General features: G+C 56.1%; 2 protein-coding genes across 2 annotated transcripts; both read right to left on the bottom strand.

Annotated features, from left to right (window-relative positions):
• Positions 1-3,973: 3,973 nt before the first annotated feature.
• LOC131503426 (testis-specific Y-encoded protein 1-like) lies at positions 3,974-6,700 on the bottom strand. The gene is made up of 5 exons (XM_058714897.1): positions 6,014-6,700; positions 4,716-4,793; positions 4,448-4,559; positions 4,165-4,310; positions 3,974-4,059 (listed from the first exon to the last, which is right to left on the bottom strand). The coding sequence occupies exons 1-5, from the start codon at positions 6,698-6,700 to the stop codon at positions 3,988-3,990; spliced, it is 1,095 nt and encodes a 364-aa protein (XP_058570880.1). The 3' UTR covers positions 3,974-3,987.
• A 6,180-nt stretch (positions 6,701-12,880) lies between these two features.
• LOC131503462 (testis-specific Y-encoded protein 3-like) lies at positions 12,881-16,141 on the bottom strand. The gene is made up of 7 exons (XM_058714931.1): positions 15,826-16,141; positions 15,038-15,516; positions 14,268-14,345; positions 14,012-14,123; positions 13,774-13,919; positions 13,596-13,680; positions 12,881-13,061 (listed from the first exon to the last, which is right to left on the bottom strand). The coding sequence occupies exons 1-7, from the start codon at positions 16,139-16,141 to the stop codon at positions 13,033-13,035; spliced, it is 1,245 nt and encodes a 414-aa protein (XP_058570914.1). The 3' UTR covers positions 12,881-13,032.
• Between the last annotated feature and the right edge of the window lie 6,899 nt (positions 16,142-23,040).

Below are 23,040 nucleotides of genomic sequence, written 5' to 3'. Positions count from 1 at the left end.
TCCACCTTTTCCTCCTCGGGCTCTTCCTCCTTCTGCTCCTACACTTCTACTCATGCTCTTCCACCCTGGCTCTATCTTTTCTCCTCATCCTCTTCCCTCTGATCTCGCCCTCCTCAACATCCTCCCGCAGCCGCTCCTACTCCTTTGGCTCGTGCTCCTCCTCATCCTGGACATCCTCCTCCTCCACTTGTTCCCTCTCCTGCACCCAATCATTCACTCCTTCTCCTCCTGCTCTAACGCCTCCCAATCCTCTTCCTCCAACTCCTCCTCATCGTCCTTCTCCTCCTCCTTTAATGCTTCCTCTGGTCATCCTTCTCTTCTCCAGGCACATCTTTGTCCCTTAAGACCACCGCAATCTCCCCTAAGAACGGGAGCAATAGCTCTCGCACTGCCCCCAAGTCATCCGCAATGAGCACCGGACCCTGAGGCATGGGCCCTGACAAGCCTTTGTGTCCCTGCAAAAGGAGCCTGGCAACCTCCCAGGCCTCCCGGGGAGACCTGGTAGTGGGAACCTGGGAGCAGCGACAGGATCCCCAGTGCAGCGACACCCAAGGGACGATCATATTGTGCTCTGTCTTTTCAACAACACCTACAGCAGTATCGGACCTAGAGGCCGGGCCCCAACGGGCCTCACACGCGACCCCTGACCAGCCAGCCCTGTGTCGGCAGTGCCATCCAGGAGGAAGCTCACCGACACACATGCCAGGCCTGGGACCCAAAGGCGCTTCGAACACCCGCTAGGCAGGTAAGGTCAGGGCTAGGTTACTGCATGGGACCTGATGCATCCCTACAGTCGTCCCCAATTCCTTGTAGGACAGGTCGGACGTCCTCCACCGGGCCATGGGGTCTCCATGCTGTCAGCTGTCAGCAGCCAACACATGACCAGCGGTACTGGGACACCGTCCAGCCTTCCCTCTCATGCTGGATGGTGGCCGCGTGTTTACCGAAAGCCCTGTATGGGGGCAACGGGCTATGTGGAAGGCAGGTAGGCGGGTAGCCAGGCACAGACGAGACCACCCGCTGTGATCCCGCAGGGTCACTGGGACTTCACTTCCATCTGGCCCACACGCAAATCCTAGGGATGGGGCTTTGGGGGCAGTGCAAAGCCTTGCAGCTTCAGCGTCAAGGAGCTGGGCACGCACACCTGTGGGCACAGCCGGCAGCAGACTGGGACCAGTGTTCCTCCCTAGGCCCCTTTGAACCTCCACCACCTGAGAAGAATACGGGAGGGGCTGTAAGGCTTTAGATTCCCCAAAGCACACACAGAGTGGGCCACGTGCTGCCCACTGCGGTTTGGGGCGGGGCAGGTGGAGCCCGGTCAGAATCCTGACCACACTGTCCACAGCATCCTCCGTCGACATGCAACCGCTGAGACGCTGAGAAAGGAACCCAGTTCCCCATTTTCGTGAGGCCAGGAATCGACAAAGTCTGAGGCTAATCAGGGTCGCCCGCACAGGGACTGAGAGGCTCATTCTGGCACCCCTTACGTGCAAGGGGAACAGAGTTCTGGGACACACCTTGACATGTCCCCAGCCCAGCTGCAGCGACAGTGGTGATCTTGTGCTGCGGGGAGAGGTGTTGCTGGCAAGGAACTGTCCCCTCAGAGAGCAGCTGGCAGGCTGCTCACCTGCCCATCAACACACGGATCCCCACACACCATCCTGTATGGCACCCCTGGGGGTCTCAAGTCACCTGAGGTCTAGGGTCCAAGCTCCTCCCTTTCCCTGGGCCTGGTGCACAGGAAGCAGAGAGGAGAGCCCCGAGGAAGAGCTGACTCGTGACAAAACATGGCACGTCTGCCAAGAGCAGACATTCTTGCTGGACGGCTCCCTCCAGGGAAATACCTACGCCCCTGCACACCACGTAGCCTGACAGGTTGTGTTCCCTAGCTACTCTGTGCACAAAGCCTGGGCACAACCATGTAGCCCCTACGTATTTGCTACTGTAGGCCCACCAGGGCAACGCAACACACACACACACACACACACACACACACACACACTCACTCCCACATAGACACACACTAACACACACACAAGCACACTCACTCACAAGTGGTCCACTGGCCACTGGGCACAGGCTTTCCTCCCCTCGGCCCCCCTCTTGACCTTGCACCAATTTCCCTTTTGCATCCTGACTTGAGCCCGCTGGCACAGCAACGATTGCACCCATCCTGCCGATTACCATCAGGACTCAGGAGGGAAGGGACTGCACTCTTGTATTCTGGCACCTGACTGTCCCACCTAAGCACCTCATCCACAGAGACCCATGTGTCTCTCCTTGTCTCTCCAGCGGCTACACACCCACTCCTGCACACACAGAGACACACGGCTACGCAATCGCACGAACACATGCACGCTCACACTGCCGGCACCACCACGGATCTCAGGCCCAGTTTGCCACAGACACCCGCACACACTCGCAGGAACTCACGCTGGATCTCCGCCCTCGCGCGTACTCTCTCCATGAAATCCCACTCATAAGCCTCGCTGCTGCCCACAACCTACAACTGCCTCTTCCCCTCACACATCTCCCATCCTGAGCCACTGTCTGAGGACAGGGCTCGGGGTCAAAGGGGCCCCGGGTGTGGGAGGCAGCAGCAAGGTATACTGGCATCGACTGTGAGAAGCTTGCCTACTCCTGAGTTCTCCGGGGACACGGGGCCTTAGCTCTGTATCCTGACTGGAGGCTTTGCTCCCTGGATTCTATCTCACCAAGGACAGGACACCCTTCTGGGAGCAACGGTCCTGGCTGAATCCCACCAAGGCCTGGCCACACTGTACCAGGACCCAATGGACCAATTTGGTCCCACTGTGCAATCCCCTTCCCTGCCTTTCGGCTTTGGTCTATACAACAGGTCTCCAAATAACAGGTCTGTCTCTTCCTCCTCCTCTTTCCAGGCTCTGCCTGCCCAAGAAAGCAGGCCTCAGTGCACATGGCAACACCTGCCCCACACCAGGACTGCACCTCTCCTGCACACACAGAATCACCCGGGCAGTGGCTAGGACAGTCACACTCAGGTCCCGATCTCGTCGTCCCTCCTGAGGTCCCCATAAACACATACACACACACACACACACACACACACACACACACACACACACACACACAAACAGAAGGGTTTTCAACGTCCTGTATGTGTCCACATAAACATCATGGAAACTCTTCAAGGCTGCCACACGTTATCTCTTCCTCAATTCTCTCCGGGGCACGTAGAAGACAGGAGACTCATCCACCCATCTCTTCCAGCACTCGTGGTGTCCTCCATTGTTTCTGCATGGGCAAAGATAGAAGCTCTGCGCATTCACCCCACACAGATGCAGAGCCCCTGACTCATGTGGGCACACGCAGACACATTTGCGTACACGCTCACACACACACCCCCACGCAACAGACACCAAGAATGATACGGGATATTGGCAAATACTTCCCAGCTGGTGTCACTCTTGTGCCTCGCCCTTTTGCGATCCCCCTTGCTTTCTCACCCAGGGATTCATTTCCAGCCCCCAATGGCCTTGGACCAGTTCTAAGAATGGCTGTGAGGTTGCGCGAGGACATGGCGTGGTGGGGCACATGGAAGGAAGTGCGAGATTCTCACCACAGTGGTGTCTGGGGACACGTCAGCTCCTGACCCAAAGACTGGCAGGCAAATCCAGACTGAAGGAGCAGGGGGAAGTCCGGGAGAGGGCGGACATCCACGGGGAGCATTTGTGGTGGAGAAGCATTGCTCGTCCTGAGTTGCTCTCCAAAGCCCCAGCCCACAGCACAACTGCATTTGGTTTGCAGGCTTCGACCCTCTGTGTGTTTGCAGCTGAGTCTGTGCAGGTCCCCTGTCATCCTCCCACCCTCTCCCCATGCTACCTGTGTCCCTGTCTCGGCGGACCTTCCATTTCCAAGCCAATGTCTGGCCCACGTTCCCTTGCCCATACAACACACAGGTCAACACACCGCATACTGGGGTTCTCACCGACACGTGCGCACGTCAGATCACTGTCTTCTGGTCCCTTCCTCCCTCAGGTAGTACTGCAGGGGATTGGGCCACAGGTCCTCGATGATGATCTGGAAGGGGACACAGGCCGGCACCACATTGGGCATAGCCCATTCTCCTCTCTGGCCGGGGGCCACCCACATTCCCACTGCTGACGAAGGCCTCAGGGGCCCCACCTCGGCAATCCTGTTCGCCCCTGGGCAGCTGTGCTCACACAGCCAGTTGAACAAGTTAAGGCTGGTGGGGTCATGCCTGCGACTGGGAGCTCCACGTTCATAATCCCAGAACCACTGGACTGGAGTGGAATGCGATGCCCTGTAGCCTGCAGGAAGAGAGGATTTGAGGAGCAACCTGATGGCCTCCTCCCCACCCACCTCCCCCTCCCCGTCGCCCTCCCGCATGCCCCTGATTCATGCTCCTCACCCCCTGCCCCGCACCATCATGGGACCCACACCCTACCAGCAAAGCTAAGCTGATACTCCTTAATGATCACTGGGTTCCGGAAGTACGGGTTGGCCCCAAAGAAAAACATCACTCTGCAGCGGTACTTGGGATGGCCCACTTCTTCCACCTGCCGTGAGCAATGGGACAGGAGGGGGCAAGTGTCCTCCCTCGGGCTCCCGAGCTACTTGCCTGGCTGTGAGGGTGAGCACCTTTGCCTCACCCTCTCCCGCCCAAATCCCACACCCGACGGGACGGCCCCCAGCCACAGCCTCCCCGGTCTGACCTCCAAGTCGACCACGTAGCTGAGCACGTCTTTGTCCTGGGCACCCATCATGGCCGACAACTGGGGGTGATTCAGAATCTGTGCTGTGTCAAGGAGCTGTGCCTTCAGATGCTGTGGAAACAGACACACACCCCCTCCAAACCTCCCAGGCTAAGAGCAAAGGACGGGATCATGGCATTTGCAGAAACACCAGGAAACACTAGTCCCCACACTCCTCAGCCTCTGCAAATGCATCAGACCCCATCGACACTGGGCAGTCCGTTGGCTTCCTGTACCTCCCACGCTGTCTGCACACAGCAGGGAGAGACTCCACTGCCTGCACTCCTCACAGTTCCTTCCTATATCTGACCTGTGTGGGCTGCCAGCAGCCCATCATAGCTTGGGATGTCGGCCTGTGCACTGACCCCTCCTCACGGCTGGGTTTCTTGGCATATTCCCGTGAAGACCTAGGTTGTCACCAGCCTTCTGAGTGCAGATGGAAGAACATGGCTTACAGGAACCCGACTGCCCACTTACGATGCAAGCGGAGGGTGTGGGAGGGAGAAAGAGATCAAGAAGCACGGACGAGGAGGGCCGAGGAGGGAAAAGAAATAGACACAGTGACACAGCCAGTCCGGAGAGAAAGACATGGGTGGGACCCAGCCGGAGCCTGAGGACAGAGAGGGAAGCAGCGGTGGACATACCAGGAGAGAATCCTGTGTGTGTGTGTGTGTGTGTGTGTGTGTGTGTGTGTGTGTGTATGTCAGGGTCTGTGCAGGCAGCTTGTACCCCGTTCGGAGTGGGTCTGAGTCGTCCTACTGTCTGGCAAAGGGGCGTGGCGTGCTTCCACTAAAGGCCATGAGTGTGTGTCTGAAAAGCTCTCCTTTGACGGAACTGCTAAGAAACCGTGCACAGCCTGTGAATGTGAAGGTGGGTGTGCGGCCTGTGTAACTCTCCCATTTTGCAGCGAAATATTTCCTTGCTTTATCTGCTCTGAGTGAAGGCTGCTTTGTGCTACCCTAGCTCTGGTAGCATGGGGACACATGACTCGCGTCCGCAAATAATGTTTGAGAGCAGCCTGCAGGCCAATGTTGGCGGAGACCAAGAGGAAGCAGCTCCAAGTCCCCGGGTCCCCCCGTGCCCAACAACCGCCCCTGTGCAAGGCCTTACACTGGATCCCAGACCACACCAACCCAGGGCCAGGGACCATTCCCCAGCTCTCCTCCCTCGGGGCCATCGCCCTGAGGCACCCTGCTCTCAGTGCCCAGCCCTCCTGCACAACAGCCCCCGCCATCACCCACCAGCACAAGGAAGGATACCGCCTGGGCCCAGAAGCCAGGGATGTGCTTGATGACGGCCCTTCTGTGATCCAGGTGAGAAATCCGCCTCCGAAGAATCCTGCGCTTCAGCCGCCGTAAGGCCCTGGAATCCTGGGCATTCCCAGCGCTGATCTCCAGCTGAAGACGCTCCAGCACTGCCAGTGGGTCCTGGGCTGAGGCAGGACGCAGCGCTGGCTCTCGCTGCTGCAGCTCCTGTGAGAGCGGGGGCCCCTCCTCCGCCTCTGCATCTGCCTCGCGCTTCTCCTCTTGCTCCTGAATCTCCTCCTGCTGCTGTCTCTCAACTTCCACCTCCTCCTCCTCGTGCATGTCCTCTGCTTCTGGCTTGGCTTCCTCAGAATTCTCCTCTCCAGCCACCTCTTCCTCGGTCGCCCCCCCGCCGTCCTCTTCCTCCTCCCCGATCACCACCTCAGCCGCCACCATTCCGTCATCCAATATCAGCACCAATTCCTCCGCTGGGCTTGCCACCTGTATCTCACACCCGGCCTGGGCTTCCTGCACACGATGGGCGCTTGCCGCCCCTGAACCTGGGGACTGCGGCCAACCCACGCCCTCCAGCGCCCCTGCACTCCCGCGGGTCCGGGACTCTCGACCTTTCTCATCCGGGACGATCAGGGTCCAGGGTCGACGGGAATCGCTGCTTTTTCCGGACCGCGACACGCTGGCCATGACTCTCCGCCCCGGCCCCAGTGTAGCTAGGGCAGCCTCAGGACAAGGACAGGGAAATGGCAGCCGGTGGGGGGAGCCTTGGCCGCAAGACCTTTAGCTCCCTGCTGCCTCCCGCCTCAGCCCGCCCAAGTTGGGCGCAGGCGCACAGGCTCTGGGATTTGAGGACTCCGCATTGGCTGTGGCTGCTGTGGAGGAGGGGCCGAGACAGAGGCAGTGAAGAGTGGGCGCATGCGGCCTGGGGCGAAGTGGTTCCAGGGCAGGTCAGGCCCGCTGGCCAGCTTCGCGGAACAATGAGTTGCAAGACAGCAAGACAGGGTGCTGGTGGCCAGCAAGCGCGCGCCAGCGGCCGGTCCGGGCTCTGGAGCAAGTGCCCAGCCACCAGCGTGAGCCCCGTTTTGCCGCATGTCCTCTTCAGCGCTGTCACCTTCCAGGCCTGACTTGCGAGGTCCCCGGTATCACACAATCTGTGGTCGCTTGTACACCCTTTCCCCAGAGGCCTCAGTACGGGCACCAGAGCATTCAGCACAGGAACGTCCACGCCGTGAGCCACTGCATGCTCCGTCCCTTGCCCCTTCTTCATGAAGCTGGGGCAAGGCCTGGAGAAGTCCTTAGGTGTCGCGCCTACTGGGGCCACATGGCCGTCCGCACGGTTTCTCCTCCCTGGCCGTCAGGCTGAGGGCAGCGGTAAGGTGGGTGCCCACCCAGAACCGGTGACACCCACCCTAGATCCACCCCAGTGCCGTGTCCCTGCCAGAAAGCAGCTCAGTAGACCTCACTGCACTGCAAATCAGAGCAAAGAACAACCCCAGAGCCCCATCTGCCACTGGTGCCCTACTGATCTCCGTGCAGAGGGCCAGGGAGGTGGGGTAGTAGGATTTAGCAGTTTGCTCCGGTCCGGAAATCTAACCTTCCACTAAAAGAAGGACGACTCCAACCAAGCAGGGCACTTAGGGGGCCCTTCACCGAGTATTGCAAACTTGTCTGTGTCTGTCTCTGAGAAAGCCCCGTGCCTGCTTTCACTAGTACACACGATAGCAGACGAGTTCCCTTCACATTTCCCAGGCGCCAACGAGAATTCTGAAGAAGCATGCACCCAGACACAGAAGGTCCACTGAGAGAGACAGCGAGAAAGAGACACACAGAGAGAGGGAGCTATAGAGGGAGAGAGAGAGACACGTGCAAGCAGATGAAGGAAGGACGAGTGGAGGGGAAGACCGGCCTGGAGAGGGAGAGTCCCAGGGAGATTGGCGGGACTGACAGGGAGGAGGAGCAAGACAAGAAGAGACAGAGGGGCACCTATTACAAGGAAGACCGGCGGAGACAGGGGGAGGCAGTAGTGATGGAGAGGAGGGAGACGAAGACAAAGAGAGCTGGAAGGAAAGTGGGAGGGAGGGACAGGAAGAAGACAAGGGAGGGGGAGGCAAGGAGAGGGTAGGAGGAAGGAGAGCAGGGGCAGCCGAGGCAGAGACAGGTGGGCTGACTCTGAAGACAGGGCAACTGCAGTGTGCAGTTTCACCTGGTGAAATTCACCTGTGCAATTTGCACAGAGACGAATGCTGTACAGTGGTCAGCCCTCAGCACAAAAGGCACCACTCCGACCTGGACCTTAAGGGCAGTCTGAAACGAACCCTGAACTAGAAGGAAGCTAGTTCTAGCTTCCTAGACTGAGGAATGACTGAGGTCATTCGGGGTGAGGAAGAGGGCACCGCAGGGAAGAACACCAGGACCCGATCCCCACAGGGCTGCTGGAAGCCCTGTAGTTACCAGCAGGAGACAGGAAACGGGACTGCCGGAAAGACACAGCAGAGATTTAGGCACAGCACGTGCGGGAAGAAATCACGTCCCAAAGCTCAGCAAACTCAAGCAAAGGCAGAGGCTGCACATGCATGAATGTCAATGCTGTCTGAGTGGAACCAACGAGGTTCTCACAGATGCCCAGGAAATGTGCTCAACTCTGAGAACCCTCGCCTCTGGCAAGCTTCTCATCCAAAGCGACTCATCACGGAGAAAGGGTGCACCGTGAGCAAAAGAGCCAAGGTCTCCTTCGGATCCCCGGACGCAGACAGGTGATCCGCCCAGTACTGTCAAGCCAATGGATGGTTATAAAGCTTACCTTCCACCACAGTGATGGAGGAAACTGGCACCCGAGGGGAGGACAATGAGTGAGAACCGCATCCCAGGCTGTAGGCTAAGGACAGACCATCAAGCTGTATTGGAAGGTCATGAGACCGTGACTCAAATGTCTGTACAGACACAGAGCGTCTGCAGAAGCACGAGGGCTGGATAGTTGTAAGCAGGTGGCGGGATTTCTAAGTCTGCGCTGCCTGTATGATACGAAAGGCTAACACGTGCAAGCAGAGCTATGCCCGTGTGATGCGGATCAGCCTCCTGAGGCGGTACTTTGTACCCTGTGGAGGACCTGGGACACGCATGCAGGCGGGCTCCTTGTGCACCTCTGCCACCAAGCACATAGGTGGGAAACGTAGGGCCAAAGGGCTCGCCGCCGGGCTTAGTGTGGCTCACCCTTGGGCGGGTGCATTGAGCATCGGTGCAGAAAGCACGGGGCTCACTGAAAGAGGCCAGCCCCTGACAGAAGCACAGTGGTGGTGAGCCCTGCCTGATGGATTCCTGAGGAGACTAAAGGAGTTAAAGGCATGCAGTCCACCAGAGAGCAGAGTGGTGTTAATCAGGGGAGGGTGCGATGAGGAGGTGTCGGGCCTCGGGTGTGAAGATGCAGTCCTGCCGTGTGCATGAGTTCTGGAGATCTAACTTGCACAGGGCAGCCGTAAGCAATGCTTCACCGCCTCGTCAGATTTCTCAGAGGCAAGGGCTCTCACCACAAACAAAGAGGGGTCGCTGAGAAATGTCCCGGTGAAGGTGGCTGGACGGAGCGCTTGCACGTGAAGGATACGGGCACATCCGTCACTGCCCGTTGTGTCCCTCACTCACGCACTAGTCCTGGGGGACTAAGCTGAGCTCAGAACCCAGCAGTCACAGGGGTCAGCCTCGTTCCCGCAAACATGAATCAGACTCCCAGGTAGGACGTAATGGACAAATTAGGGACCAGAACACACAGGAGGCACACGGAAACGAGACACACACTGGCAGGGGAAAGTCTCTCCCAGCCAGGAACATGCCACATGGCAAAAGAGTAAGTGGGAAAACGTTGCTGGACCGCTTTACACAATTTACGCCTGCATGTGCAAGGTGCAGGCCAGTGACGTTTGAGCCCCTCAGGTGCAAAGGGTTTGAAAACAGAGGGACAGAAAATAGAGGTGTGACTGCATGCTCACAGCAAGGCAGCTGCATTTGGGGACATGAACTGGCTGGCAGTGAGTGCATGGCCAATCCTCTGACGAAGGTCCTCCAGGCACGGAAGGATTTCTGGCTCCTGGAACACAAAACAGAATGCGCAGAAGCCCCTCCACCTGACAGCAGGACAGCAATTGGATCTGTCAGTGGAAGAAAGGGTTTGAATTCAGAGGGAAACACACTCAAGCGCAGAAGCATACATCAAAGTCAAGAGAGGCCACCAGAGCCACAGCTGACACAAGACACAGGTGTGCAGAGACGAAGGCGGTTACACGGGTACAGCTGTGCCCACTTAGGCCAGGCAAGGAGGCATCACCAGAGAGGTGTCGGCACAGGCAAAGCCAGGAAAAGACACAAACACGCCAGGGCTCACTCAGGGAGACAGAGGAGCACAGGCAAAGCAAGACATTTCCTGTGCATAGAGGACAACATGACGATACCGACAGACCAATGAGAGACACGTGTGGTTCAGGAACATGGAAGTCAGAAGGCTCCTGAATTGCTGAGGGTGTCCTCTCTCAAGGGACAGCACTCTGGAGCCCACACACGCTGATGTTGGGGTGGAAGAGGCCGCTGGGCAGCAGATACAGTTGTGCAGGCGGTTTAGCAGCTCCTGGACCCTAGGGCTCCCCAGGGATTGCTGCGCATAAGGGAGGAAATCTGGGGCTGCCGTGTGTGCAGCATGAGGGCTGTAATCCCTCGGACACAGAGCACCAAGGCCTCTGACCACGGACCTCATGTGTCCACACTTGAGGGTTTGGCTCTGGGGGCCGTGAGTGCAACCACACCCACACCTTGTCCGTACCTTGTCTTTGGGACAGGCCGGGCGGAAACGTCACCCTGGCCCCTAAGGAGGTATTGGCTGGAGATATTAACGTTTGGGGGACCCTGTGTTCACCTGTCCCGTAAAGTGTTCCTGCTCGGCAAGACCTATCAAGTAACGGCCTGCTTGTGCAGAAAGATGCCCCAAGGGGCCCAGCCTCATGACCACTGAGGCCGTATTCCCACTGCAGAATCATGGGCCATACTTTCTTTGGATGTTCACACCCAAAGACTCGGGTCAGCACAGGGAGCTTTTCCTGAGTACCCTGGCATTTACACATCAAGCAGCTGAGAAGACGTGCTTCTCCAGGCAGTGTGCAGACAGCAGCGAGAGAAAGACCTGCCTTCCCTTCTAGAGAGTGCGACAGCTTCCGCCCTGGAAGAGGTAAGGCTTGGTTGCACAGATCCTCAACTCCAAAGCCTGGTGACACGCTGCTGACCATGTTGTCTGCATACTGAGAGGGACAAGAGGCCTCCATGCATTGGGACTGCCCTCGCCTTCTCTGGAATAGAGCCACTGCAGAGAAGGCTCTTGTACTGCAGAGCTGTGCAGTGGGGATCCTGGGGGGCTTGGGCAGCTTGGGAGACAGGAATATTAGTGTCGGGATGTCACTCTCAGGCACGCTGTGCTGGGGGCCGTGTTACTTGGGGATACAGAAGAGCCTGAGATGGACAAGGCTGAACTCTGTCTACTGCACTGCTAGCACGGTGGAGCTTTTGCCCCATCCCTAGCACAGACATCTCTGGCAAGCAGCCATCTGCTCTGTAAGGAGTACCCCCGCACTCACGTCGTCGCAGGTGAGGCTCGTCCCAGTCCTTTCTAAGCTCCAGGCCTGCCCGGCACCTCTGCACAGAATGCTAAGGCCTCACAAGTCCATCGTTCCCTATGTGGCTGAGGCAGCCTTTGTCCTGGCACTCAGGCAAAGGAACACAGGCTGCCTGGGACGACGCGACCTCCCTGAGCGCCTGTTGGTGTTTGCACTTGGGAGTCTTTTCACAAGTCTCACATGGCGTGTTGGACACAGGGCTTAAGCCTGTGGACACAGAGGAAGAACATCACCCGACTCATCACGGCTGATGATGAGAGGGCAGAGGGCACACGAGAGAGGATGGCGTGTTCGTGCCCTGTAAGAGCTCCACCTCCCCGCGACCCTCCCCTCTGTTGGCTTGCAATCTGGGACACCCATTCGTAACCAGAGGTCTTTTCAGAAACAGCGAAGTTCACACAAGGGCATCAGTACTAGGACTCCTTCAGGAGTCGTGTGTGTGTGTGTGTGTGTGTGCGTGTGTGTGTGAATAAGTGAAGCGGTGTTTGGGAGGCTCAGCTTCAGGAAGTGGAACCAGAAAAGTTGGCTGTGATTTTGGAGTTGCGTGAGACTGTAGTGGGCTGTTTTCTCTGCAGCGTGTACGTTGTCCCTGTCAACTGTGCCTGAAGCAGAACTTCATCGGTCTTACCCACCCACTCTCCCTCTGGTCCCTCGGTTCCTTCCCCTGGACACCAATCTTACAACCTGCTCACAATCCCTCAAATATGTATGGCTGGTCCTGAGATCCTGACCTTGTCCCCAAGACAGTCTGCATTGGGAGACGTCTGAAAACCAGAGGGTAATCAACCCTGGGAATTCCTCCCTGTGTGGCGGTTCAGTCAACATGACTGAGGGTGTCCCCATGCGGGATTCTGGGGGCACCATCATGGACATGCCCAAACCCTGAATATTGGACCTCCCTGGCCTGTGCTGGCGTCTCCATTTCCTTGAATTTCCTCCTTTTCACAGGAAAGATAGGAACCTGGGCACTGGCCTTTCTCTCAGGTTTGTGCCCTGGCCTCCCTCACTCAAGTCCCCATTGCTTCAATCTTACTGACCTCACATGCAATCCCAATGTGTGACCCATCCCTACGGACAATGTCCTACGTCCCGCCCTTCCTTGCAACTCCAATGTGCAGGCACAGAACACTTACACCCCTGGACAGCCGCATGTATACATGGACACGCCCCAGAGCGTACCTGAGAGGAAGACACACAAATCGCTTCATGATATTTATCTCCCATTCTATATTTCTTCAAATGTATTGGACCCCCGCCCTGCGCCACGTGTCACCACCACCCTTGTCCTCATTTCGTGGGCAGGAGAATCTTGTGGACCATCGGTGAGCATCGGAAGGGTTTCCACTGGGGTCGATGAAGTGCGATGCTCCTTCATACTCTTCTCAAGATCGTGCATATCCCTGGGATATATGGGTACACACAGACACACACACACACACACACACACACAGACACACACACACACACACACACACACACACACACACACAGGACAGGTGAGAGTCTGATCTTGGCCCTGATTAAGGTTGCTTGAATGTTTCCAAACGGAAAGTAGAATGGGAGGGTGTGATAAGCTGTGCCAAAGCTGACAAGGGGCTCCCGAAGCCAGACAACATGTGGGATGGTGGTAGGAGGCCTGACGGTGGGGTTCATGGTCCGGGAATGACAGTTGTCACCGTGCTATCTGATGAGCCAGCTTTGGTTGTCCCGCTTTGCTCATTCTCTTTGTCTAGCCCCCTTCCCACCTTCAGGCTCCCCAAAGGGAAAAGGCTCTTTGACACGTTACTTCTTAAGACTCCCCGTCTCAGGCCGATGCCCTTTTGACCTGGTGTCACCTCCTGTGCCACTGTGAGTCTCGGTGCCTCCATGCAGAAGAGAATTGTGCCACGGACCCCACGGCACACATTTCAGTGCCCACACCCTTGGCTGCTCACCTCTTTCCCTCTCAGTTCTCTCTCCTGGGGCCTCCTTCATCTTGAAATACGGCAGGGGATTGGGCCAAAGATCCTCTATGATTATCTGGTAGGGGAGACAGGCCAGGCCTCAGGTAGCTATCCCACGCAGTGGGGGAACCCATGAAAATCACCTCCCTTCCTTGTTACAGGGCCCCACCTCAGCAATCCTGCTAGAGCCGGCAAAGCTGTGGTCAGAGAACCAGTTGAAGAAGTTGAGGCTGCTGTTGTCATGCCTGCGTCTGTAGGCCTCCTGTCTGTACCTTGGGTGCCACTGGATGGGACTGGAATGAGACGCCCTATACCCTGCAGGAAGACGAGTATGTGAGACGGCGCCAGAGAACCAGTCACATTCAACCCTCCACCCACTGCCGCCCATGCAGTCAGGGGACACTTACCAGCAAGGCCTAGGACATACTCCTTCGTAACGACTTCATTCTGGAAGTAGGAGTTCTTGACAAAAAACAGCAGGATCTTCCGGCATTCCCTGGGAAACTTGTGTTCCTCCACCTGCCGTGGTACAGTGGGGCAGAAATGTGAAATCTTCTTCCAGGACACCCTCCCTCCCCTGAGGAAGGAACACGTCACTTCTCCCCACCACCTCCCCTCCCCACACGGCCAGCCCCCCACACCACCTCCCACTCCCAGGCCGACCTTCAAATTGGTCATGTGGCGAAGCATGCTTTCATCGGGCTTACTAATCAGGGCTGACATCTGAGGGTGGTTCACAAACTGCTGCAGGTCAAAGAGCCTTCAGGTGCTGGGCATGAGAGAGCTCGAAGCAGAGAACACGTGTGGACAGCATCCAGGCGTCCTCCCCCCGGGACTGACGTCCTCCCCCAGGGTCTCAAGCCCTCCCCACAGGCTGCGTCCAGGCCCACGGGGTCTCAGGATCGCGCAGGGCTCTGCTAGACACGCACAGGAGGCTGTGCATGCCCAGACGCCCGCAACCACGCCTAGCCTTGTGTGCTCATGAGGACACTGAGGACGCTTACTTCCACACAGCCAGACAGCACACATCCGGTCTCGCGCCGACCAGTGGGCATTCACATCGCCTTCCCCGCAGCAAGATGCTTAGCGGGACCCAGAAACGTGCCCCCACGCGGCTTTGTGTGGGAAGAAGCCCCCGGTCATTTCCCCGTCCTGGCCTGGACCTCCACCGCCACTCCCCACTCTCCCAGCGCTGTTTCCGTGCCAGGTGCGACGTAAAGCACACATGCCTCCCCCACCCCGGCACTGCCCTCCTCCCACACTCATTGCAGAGCCAGGACCGCCGGATGGGATCACGTTTGCACGTTCCCGGCCACTGGAGCGCGGCTTAGCTCCAGTCCCTGTCCTGGGTTCCTCTAAATGTCACCTCCCTTTCCTTCCTCTTGCGCAAGCCCAGCCCCCTCTGGACCCTCCACCAGCAGCAGGAAGGATACAGCCTTGGCCCAGAAACCACGGATGCCCTGGATAAGGGCACTTCTCTGTTCCAGATGACGCTGCCGCCTCTGCCACATCCTGAGTTGGAGTCGAGCGTGCTCCCGGCTGGCTTGTTTATTCACCGGCTGTAGCTCTATCTGAAGGGCCTCCAGAGCCTCCAGTGGGGAAGGGCAAGGACGGAGGCCTGACTCTACCCGCTCCTTCTTCTGCTGCTTCACCTGCAGCTCCTGGGCTTCTTCCACCCATCGGCCTTCCTGCTCACTCGGCTTCTGTTCCTCCTCCTCCTCCCGCTCCTCCTTGTCCTCCTTTCCCTCCTCCTCCTCCTCGCCCTGCTGCTGCTCCTCCAGCGCTCCCTTCTCCTGCTCCTCTTCCTCCTCCGTTTGCAATTCTGCTCTCCCTTGGATGGCTCCCACGCCTTCCCTTCCTCCTCCTGCTCCTCCTCCTGGTCCCCTTCCCCTGCCACTGCCGCCGCCGATGCCTCCACCGCCACGGCCGCGCCCGCTTGTACACCCTGGTGCTCCTGCTCCTCCCCTTTCATTTCCGCCAACTCCTCCTCCTTCCGCTCTTCCCCCTTCTGCTTGGGCTTCTGCTGCTCGTCCTCCTTCTAATCTTTGACTCCTGCTGCCTCTCCCCCTCTTCCTCCTCCTCCTCCTTCTGCTCTTCTGTTCCTGCTGCTCCCCCTCGTCCTTCAGGTCCTTCTCCTCGTGAACTTGGACCTTGTCCTTCCCCTGCTCCTGCTCCTCGTCCTCCTCCCCCTTCTTCCTCTGGTCATGCCCCTCTTCCCCACGCGTGTCCTCTTCCGCGGCCGGCACCTCAACCTCCTCCTCCACCAGGCCCCACAGCGCCTCCACCGCCATTATGTCATGCACCAGCGGCACCGATATCTCGCTGGGGCCGCCCACCTGCCTCTCGGGTCGGGCCTGGCCTTCCTGCACAGGCTGTTCGCTTGTGGCCTGCAAGCCTTCGGCCTGCGGCACCTCCGGCGCTGCCGGACGCCCAGTGTCCCCACGGGCCCTCGTCTCTCGACCGCCCCCTTCCCGGTCGAAGGCGGCATGGGGCCTCCGGGCGTCCCCAGTGTTTCGGAAACACGAGTCGCGCAACATGCGGCCCCGGCCCGAGACACCAACTGTGGCTCCTACCGGCGACGAAGCGGGACGTGAAAGCACGGCCCCCCTCCCCAGACCCAGTCAGTGGAGCCCTGAGGGCAATGGCTGGCAACTCGCTCCCCCTTCCTCCCAGAGCCCAAACGTCGAGGGGGCGCATGCGCATGGTGCTGTACCCAGGATGCCTCGGCGGTGGCTATCGCCATGCCGATGCTGCCTCGGAGGCCTTTGTGGTGAGAGGTGTGCGCCTGCGGCTTTGAGGCTGAGGGAGCTCCAAGCCACGCCCAGGCTGCTTCACTGCCTTCGGGACCAATCATAGGGACGGTGGCGTGCGTGGCTTCGGCGGTCCCGCCCCTAGGTCACCAGGAAACTGGGGCGCGTCTGTTGCATAGGCAGGAAGGCTGTGGGCCCCGTGCGGGGCAACTCCTCCGGGGGGCTTGCAGCCGGCCCTCTGTGCGCTCTGGGTGCCCTGTTTGGCTTCTGGCCATGCGAAAGCGACCTTTGCATTCCACGCTGCGCTGGGCACGCGGCTGTCTATACACACGGGTAAAGGGGGACCTCCACGCTTTTCCCATGTACACCGCCACCGTTGTTCATTGTGCCCCTAGTCTGACAAATCCACTCAGCGGTCACCTTGGCTGTCCGGGAGACGCATTTCAGCTGTGCGCCTGCTGTCTGTGCACCCTGGTTTTCCATCTGCTCAGCCTCCTTTGCATATTCTCTACGTCCATCTTTGCTCCCAGAAGACATGTATGTCATGACAGCAGTCTAGCAGTGCACCGGCTAGGGAAGGTCGGTGACCAGAGGTGTGTGACGTGGAGAGGACGCCACACTAGGGGAGGCTGCGTATCACGCGCGCCGCTCTTGCCGTTTGTCCCCGTTGCCTGGAACGTGACACGCTGGCAAGCACACACCCCCCTCTCACGATCGGCTGCCCATTCCTCCCGTGTGTGGCAGTGCACAGGAAAGACCCGTGCCCGTGAGCCCTGGGATTCCTGGAGCTTGCGTCTGCCCCACAGACAGCGGTCCCCTTCCTCCCACAGTGGTCGGCCATCTTCTCACAGGGACCCTCCCCAGGCCTTCGTTGGCCATATGTCTGTTCATCCTGCTCCCATTTCCTTTACCACTCACTTAGGCGGCAGGCTGCCATGAGCGTGGGCGCTGACTCAAAACACTGTCCCCCTGTGCCACAGACAGCATGATTTCAAGGGTCTCCGAGAGGTTTCAGGGGGTTGGGGGATGTAGTGTTGGGACCCAAGTGAGGGACACGCCCCACGGTGTACACGAAGCCACATGACCACTTTGGGGAAGCAATAAGCTGCAGACGGTGTGCAGTGAGGGCAATGATGTGGTCTCCCTCCCTGTCAGGGCAGTGGTGATGTGGACTCCCTGCCGGTCTATGTCAGACAGCACCAGCTACACATACACACACACACACACACACACACACACACACACACACACACACACACACCACACAGATCCACTGCAGGTTTGGAGGCTCGAGATACATTGCCTGGCCAGGCACCACACTCATGCATTGCCTTTTCCCTTTGGTGGAGTGCAGTGTTCCCCTACCTCTTTATGGGACCAGGAGGCTGCTCCGCAGGCAGGGGATTCTAGGATTTCCAAATTCGTGTGCCGGGCCCTCTGGCCAACATGTTGCTTCCGTGACACAGAAGAGGTTCCTCCAGACTCGTTGGGCTATGTCACGATACGTACGGGGTACAGAAATGCTCCAGGGTGGCTGTGATATATGAGGCAGCACACCACCACTTCAGGTGACAGCAATGCATAGACACGCAGGTGGATGGGGGGAAGGCTGACCAGGTGGTAGGGGGCTGAGAGGGGGTGGCCAGTGTGACCGACAGAGAGGCAAACGCTTACCCAGAAAGGGAGAGGAACAGGTCCAGTGGTGAGCCCTCAAGCTGCCCTCAGCAGAGGACGTAGGGGGTGGGCAAGACAGGAAAGCAGGCCCAGACCCTGGTGCACCTGACCTATGCAACTCACTCCCTCCAGAGAAATGGGGCCTGTCAAACTCCCACGCATCGCTGGGAGACCCCGTGGCAGGAACGTGGGAGCAAATCTGGGTCCCAGGTGCAGGGACTGTCTGGGACAAGCAGGCAATGCCTTTCAGTTTGACCAACACCTACCACAATATTGGGGCCCAGGGGCCGGGCCCCAACTTCGCAAGGGACTCTAGACCAGCCAGGCCCGTCTCTGCAGGGTCATTCAGGAGGATGTTCACCGAGACACATCCCCAGGCTCGGACCACAAGGCCTTGCGATGATCCCCTAGGCCGCTCCAGGAGCAGGGCCAGACTTACTCTTGCTATCTGCTGCCTCCCTCCACTAATGCCCACTTCCTTGCAGGGAACTTTGGTCCTCCTCCACTGCGCCATGGAAGGCCCAACCCCAACTTGCCCCTGGCCAAGGCAACACAGGATGAGCGGACCCAGGCAAAGTCCAGGCTTTCCTCCCGTCATGAAAGGTGATCAGCTAGCTCCGTGTCGATCCCAGGAGCGAAGGGATTGCACTCGCTGCACTTTGGCACTGGAGCCTCCCCCTTACTCACCAAGTCAGGAAAGCCCCCAGTCTCTTTCCTTCGCTAGCCAACGGCCTACGCACACTCACTCAGGCACAAAGATGCACGGCCACGCGGCACGTGGACACAGACACGCGCACGCTGCCAGCACAAACGCTAAGGCCCAGGCAAAAGTACTCACAGGCGCCAGCCACAATACATTCACAGACACGCTCTAGTGGACCTGTGCACTCACTCATGCCCTCTGCCACATCCCACTCACGAAGCTAGCTCCTCCCCACGACTCACACTTGCTTTTCCCCCTCACACAGCACATGCATTTGTCCTGGGGCCCAAACCTGGCTGAAAACTAGGGCCGATTCAGGACCTCCATTGGGTCACGGAAGCTTGCATTGAGATGCCAAGGAAAGAGAGCCACACCTGATACCAACCTTCCAGTACCAATGGCACTGCAACATGGCAGGTGGAGAAACACCAGCTACGACTAGGTTCGCTGCTTCCTCGGCTCCTGCCCTTTCTTCAGACCCTCTCAACACTGGGGAGTCCCTTGGGTCTCAGTACCTCCCAGCTGGCTACAACCTACAGGGCAAGGGCCAAGGGACTAACCTTTCTCAGTTCACATGCATACCCAGCTTGTGTGGGCTGCCTGGAGGCAGTCACGGCTTAGGAGGTCTGGATGTGCTCTGACCCCTGGTACTTGTGCGTTCCTTTGTGCGTTCCCCTGCAGCCCTGTGCCATCAACAGCCTACTACGTCCATATGGACATGCACAGCTCACGGAAACCCACATGCACTGATACTGTCCCAGGACAGGACAGAGACAGAGAAAGAGAGATGGAGGTGTGGGAGGGAGGAAGCGTTCCCTAAAGAAAATGATCACAGGGACTCAGAGACAGACAGAGGCCAGAGGGACATGGAAGGAGGCCGAGGAAGGAGAGTAAGTCACAACTAGAGACAGCCACAGAGGGGGAGTGTGTGTGTGTGCCCGTGCCTGTGCCTGTGCGTGCGCGTGCGCGTGCGTATGAATGAGTGAAATTGTCTGGGACTGAGACGGGCGTGCTGCCACGATGCCTGGACTCTCGAACGCCCTCTTCCAGCAGAATGGAGGCCCGGTATTCTCAGGAATCTCAGCGTTTTCCGGAACATGACTCCCTTGCTTTGGGGCCTTAGCCCATCCTCAGGCTAGGGCCATAGAGCACAAGGGGTGGGAACTTGAGGCATGAGGCTCCAGACTAGGCCCGGCAGGTGGAGTGTCGAGGCCCAAGGTTTTTAAATGCCTGCTGCCTCCTTCTGGAGCCCACCAGCATTTGGGAAGCACGCCCACGGCCACGTGGCCCTTCGGACACTGCAGTGGCTGTGGCTGTGGCTGTGGTGGAGGTGGGGCAGAGGCAGGGCAGTGAACTTTTTGACCACAGGTCCTTGGGGTGAAGGAGCTCCAGGCCAGACCCAGACAGTTGGCTGCTGTTCAGGAACCATCAGCTGGAGGGTGGTGGGCGTGGCTCCAGCATTGGAGCCCCTGCCTCCCCTCCCAGGTCTGGAGCAGGTTCTCTGCCTCCCCCTCCAGGGTGACCTCCCTGTGTGGTACATGCCCTTTTCCGCTTTGTCACCGACCACAACTGTCCTATGGGATGTCTCATATCAGAGAACTGGTGCTACACATCTCACCTCTTTGGGGAGGAGCCAAGATGGCAGACAGCATGGAAGCTTCTTAAGTGTCTCGTGTGCATGAAATACAGCCAGACCAACACTAAACCATCGTACCCACCCAGGAAACTGACTGGGGGATTAGCACAGCAATCTGCATATCCTGAACCTCCGAATTCAGCAGGTACGTGGCATGGAGAAGTCAACTTGGAGAGCGAGGAGGCGCAGGAAGGGAGGTGCTTTTGTGCGCGGAGAGGCAAAGGAGACTGGGCAGGTGGAAATTTTACTAATTTTCTTTAAAACTCTTCTACATTATTCTTTCCTTTTGTGTCTATATTCACAAATTCTATTTTACTCCCATCTTCTCCTTTTAGTCTACTTCAGTGTATTGAGTTTTCAAATTCTCACGACATTTCCCTTTTTAATATTTTTATTGGTATTTTCTAAATTTTTCTCCACTCCCACTTTTTTTTTCTCCCCTGTGTCAAAACCACTTTCAACACCCAGATGAAACATGCCTAGAATCTAGCATCATTCATTCCATTATTACGTGTGTGTTTTTAAGTTTTTACTTTTAACATTTTACACTTTGAATATTTCATTTGAATTTTCCACCTCATGAGTTCCTTTTCTCCATTCCAAATGACAAAAGGAAGGAATTCACCCAGAAAGAAAGAGCATGAAGAAACGAGAGCCAGGGATTCAACCAACACAGGTACAAGCAAGATGTCTGGAGCAGCATTTAGAAGCACGATGATGAGAATACTAGCTGCAGTCCAATGTAGATTAGAGTCCCTTTGTGCAGAGAACAAATGAAGTGAAAACTGGCCAGAATGAAATTAAAAATGATATAACTGAGCTGCAATGCCGGATGGATGCAGCGGTGTCAAGGATGGATGAGACAGAAGAGAGAATCAGCGATTCAGAGGACAAACGTATGGAGACTATGGAAGCAGGAAAATCAAGGGAGATTAAGGAAAAGAGCACGATTGAAGAATTGGAGAAATCAGTGACTCATGCAGAAGGAACAACATCAGAATCATAGGGGTCCCGAGGAGGAAGAGCGAGAAATAGGGGTAGAAAGGTTATGTGAGCAAATCATAGTGGGAAATTTTGCTAACCTGGGGAAAGACACACCATCAAAATCCAGGAAGCACCGAGGACCCCATTAGATTCAACAAAAACTGACCCTCAGCAAGGCATATCATATTCAAACTCACAAAGTACTCAGGCAAAGAGAATCAGGAAGGCACCAAGGGGAAACAAGTCCCTAAACTACAAGAGAAGATAGATCAGGTTTGCAGCAGACCTATCCAGAGAAACTTGGCAGGCCTGAAAGAGTGGTAGGATACGTTCAAAGTGCTGAATTAGAAACATCCGCAGTGAAGAATTCTTTATCCAGCAAGGCTGTCATTCAAAATAGAAACAGAGAAAAAGGTTCCCAAACAAAATTTAAAGGAGTTTGTGACCGCTAAATCAGACCTGCATGCAATTTTAAGGGGGGACACTCAGAGGGAAATTCATATCTATCTATCTATCTATCTATCTATCTATCTATCTATCTATCTACCTACCTACCTACCTACCTATCTACCAGTTTATATTTATATTTAGAAATAGATATAGAATTAGATATATAAAGATATATAGAGATATATAGATATTGATATAGATATAGATATATAGATATAGTTATACAATACGTATACATATACACATACACATACATATACACATACATATAGATATACATATACATATACATATATATATAAATATACATATACACATACACATACATATACATATAGATGGAGATGGAGATGTAGATATAGATATAGATATAAAGATATATAGATATTTTATCCTCCAACCCTTCAAACAAGATAATGGCCATAAATTCATATCTTTCAGTACTCACTTTAAACGTCAGTGGACTCAATGCTCCAATCAAAACACACAGGGGAACAGAATGGATGAGAGAACAAGTTGCATCGATATGCTGTTTACCGGAGACCCACTTTAGATGTGAAAACAACTTCAGAGTGAAAATAAGGGGATGGAGAATCATCTGTCATGCTAACCGTCAACCAAACAAAGCCAAAGTAGCCATACTTCTATCAGACAATCCAGACGTTAATGTAAAGACTGTGTCAAGTGATGCACAAGGGCATGATGTCATAATCGAGGGGTCTATCCACCAAGAAGACCTAGCAATTGAAAACATTTATGTGGTGTATTTGAGAGCAACCAAATATACAAATCAGTTAATCACAAACATAAGGAACCTCATTCTTAGTAATGCCATCATAGGAGGAGACATCAACTCCCCACTTGCTGCAATACACAGATAATCTAAACAAAAACTCAACAAGCAAACGGGGGCGTTGAAGGACACACTGGACATGATGGGCTGCACAGATATCTTCAGAACATTTCATAATAAAGCAGCAGAACATACGTTCTTCTCCAGTGCTCATGGAATATTCTCCTCTATAGATCATTTCCTGGCGGAAAAAGTCAACCCTAAGGAAGTTCAAAGAGATCGAGGTCACACCGTGCACATTTTCAGACCACAACACTACGAGACTCGAAATCAACTACAAGAAACAATTTGGAAAGGTCACAAATACTGGGAGACTGAAGAACATCCTACTAAACACTGAATGGGCTAACCAAGGGTTTAAAGAGGATATACAAAGTATACCGAAG

This window comes from Neofelis nebulosa, chromosome Y (genome assembly GCF_028018385.1).
Source record: "Neofelis nebulosa isolate mNeoNeb1 chromosome Y, mNeoNeb1.pri, whole genome shotgun sequence".
Classification (NCBI taxonomy): Eukaryota; Metazoa; Chordata; class Mammalia; order Carnivora; family Felidae; genus Neofelis; species Neofelis nebulosa.
This window is presented reverse-complemented; position numbering and strand designations above follow the sequence as displayed.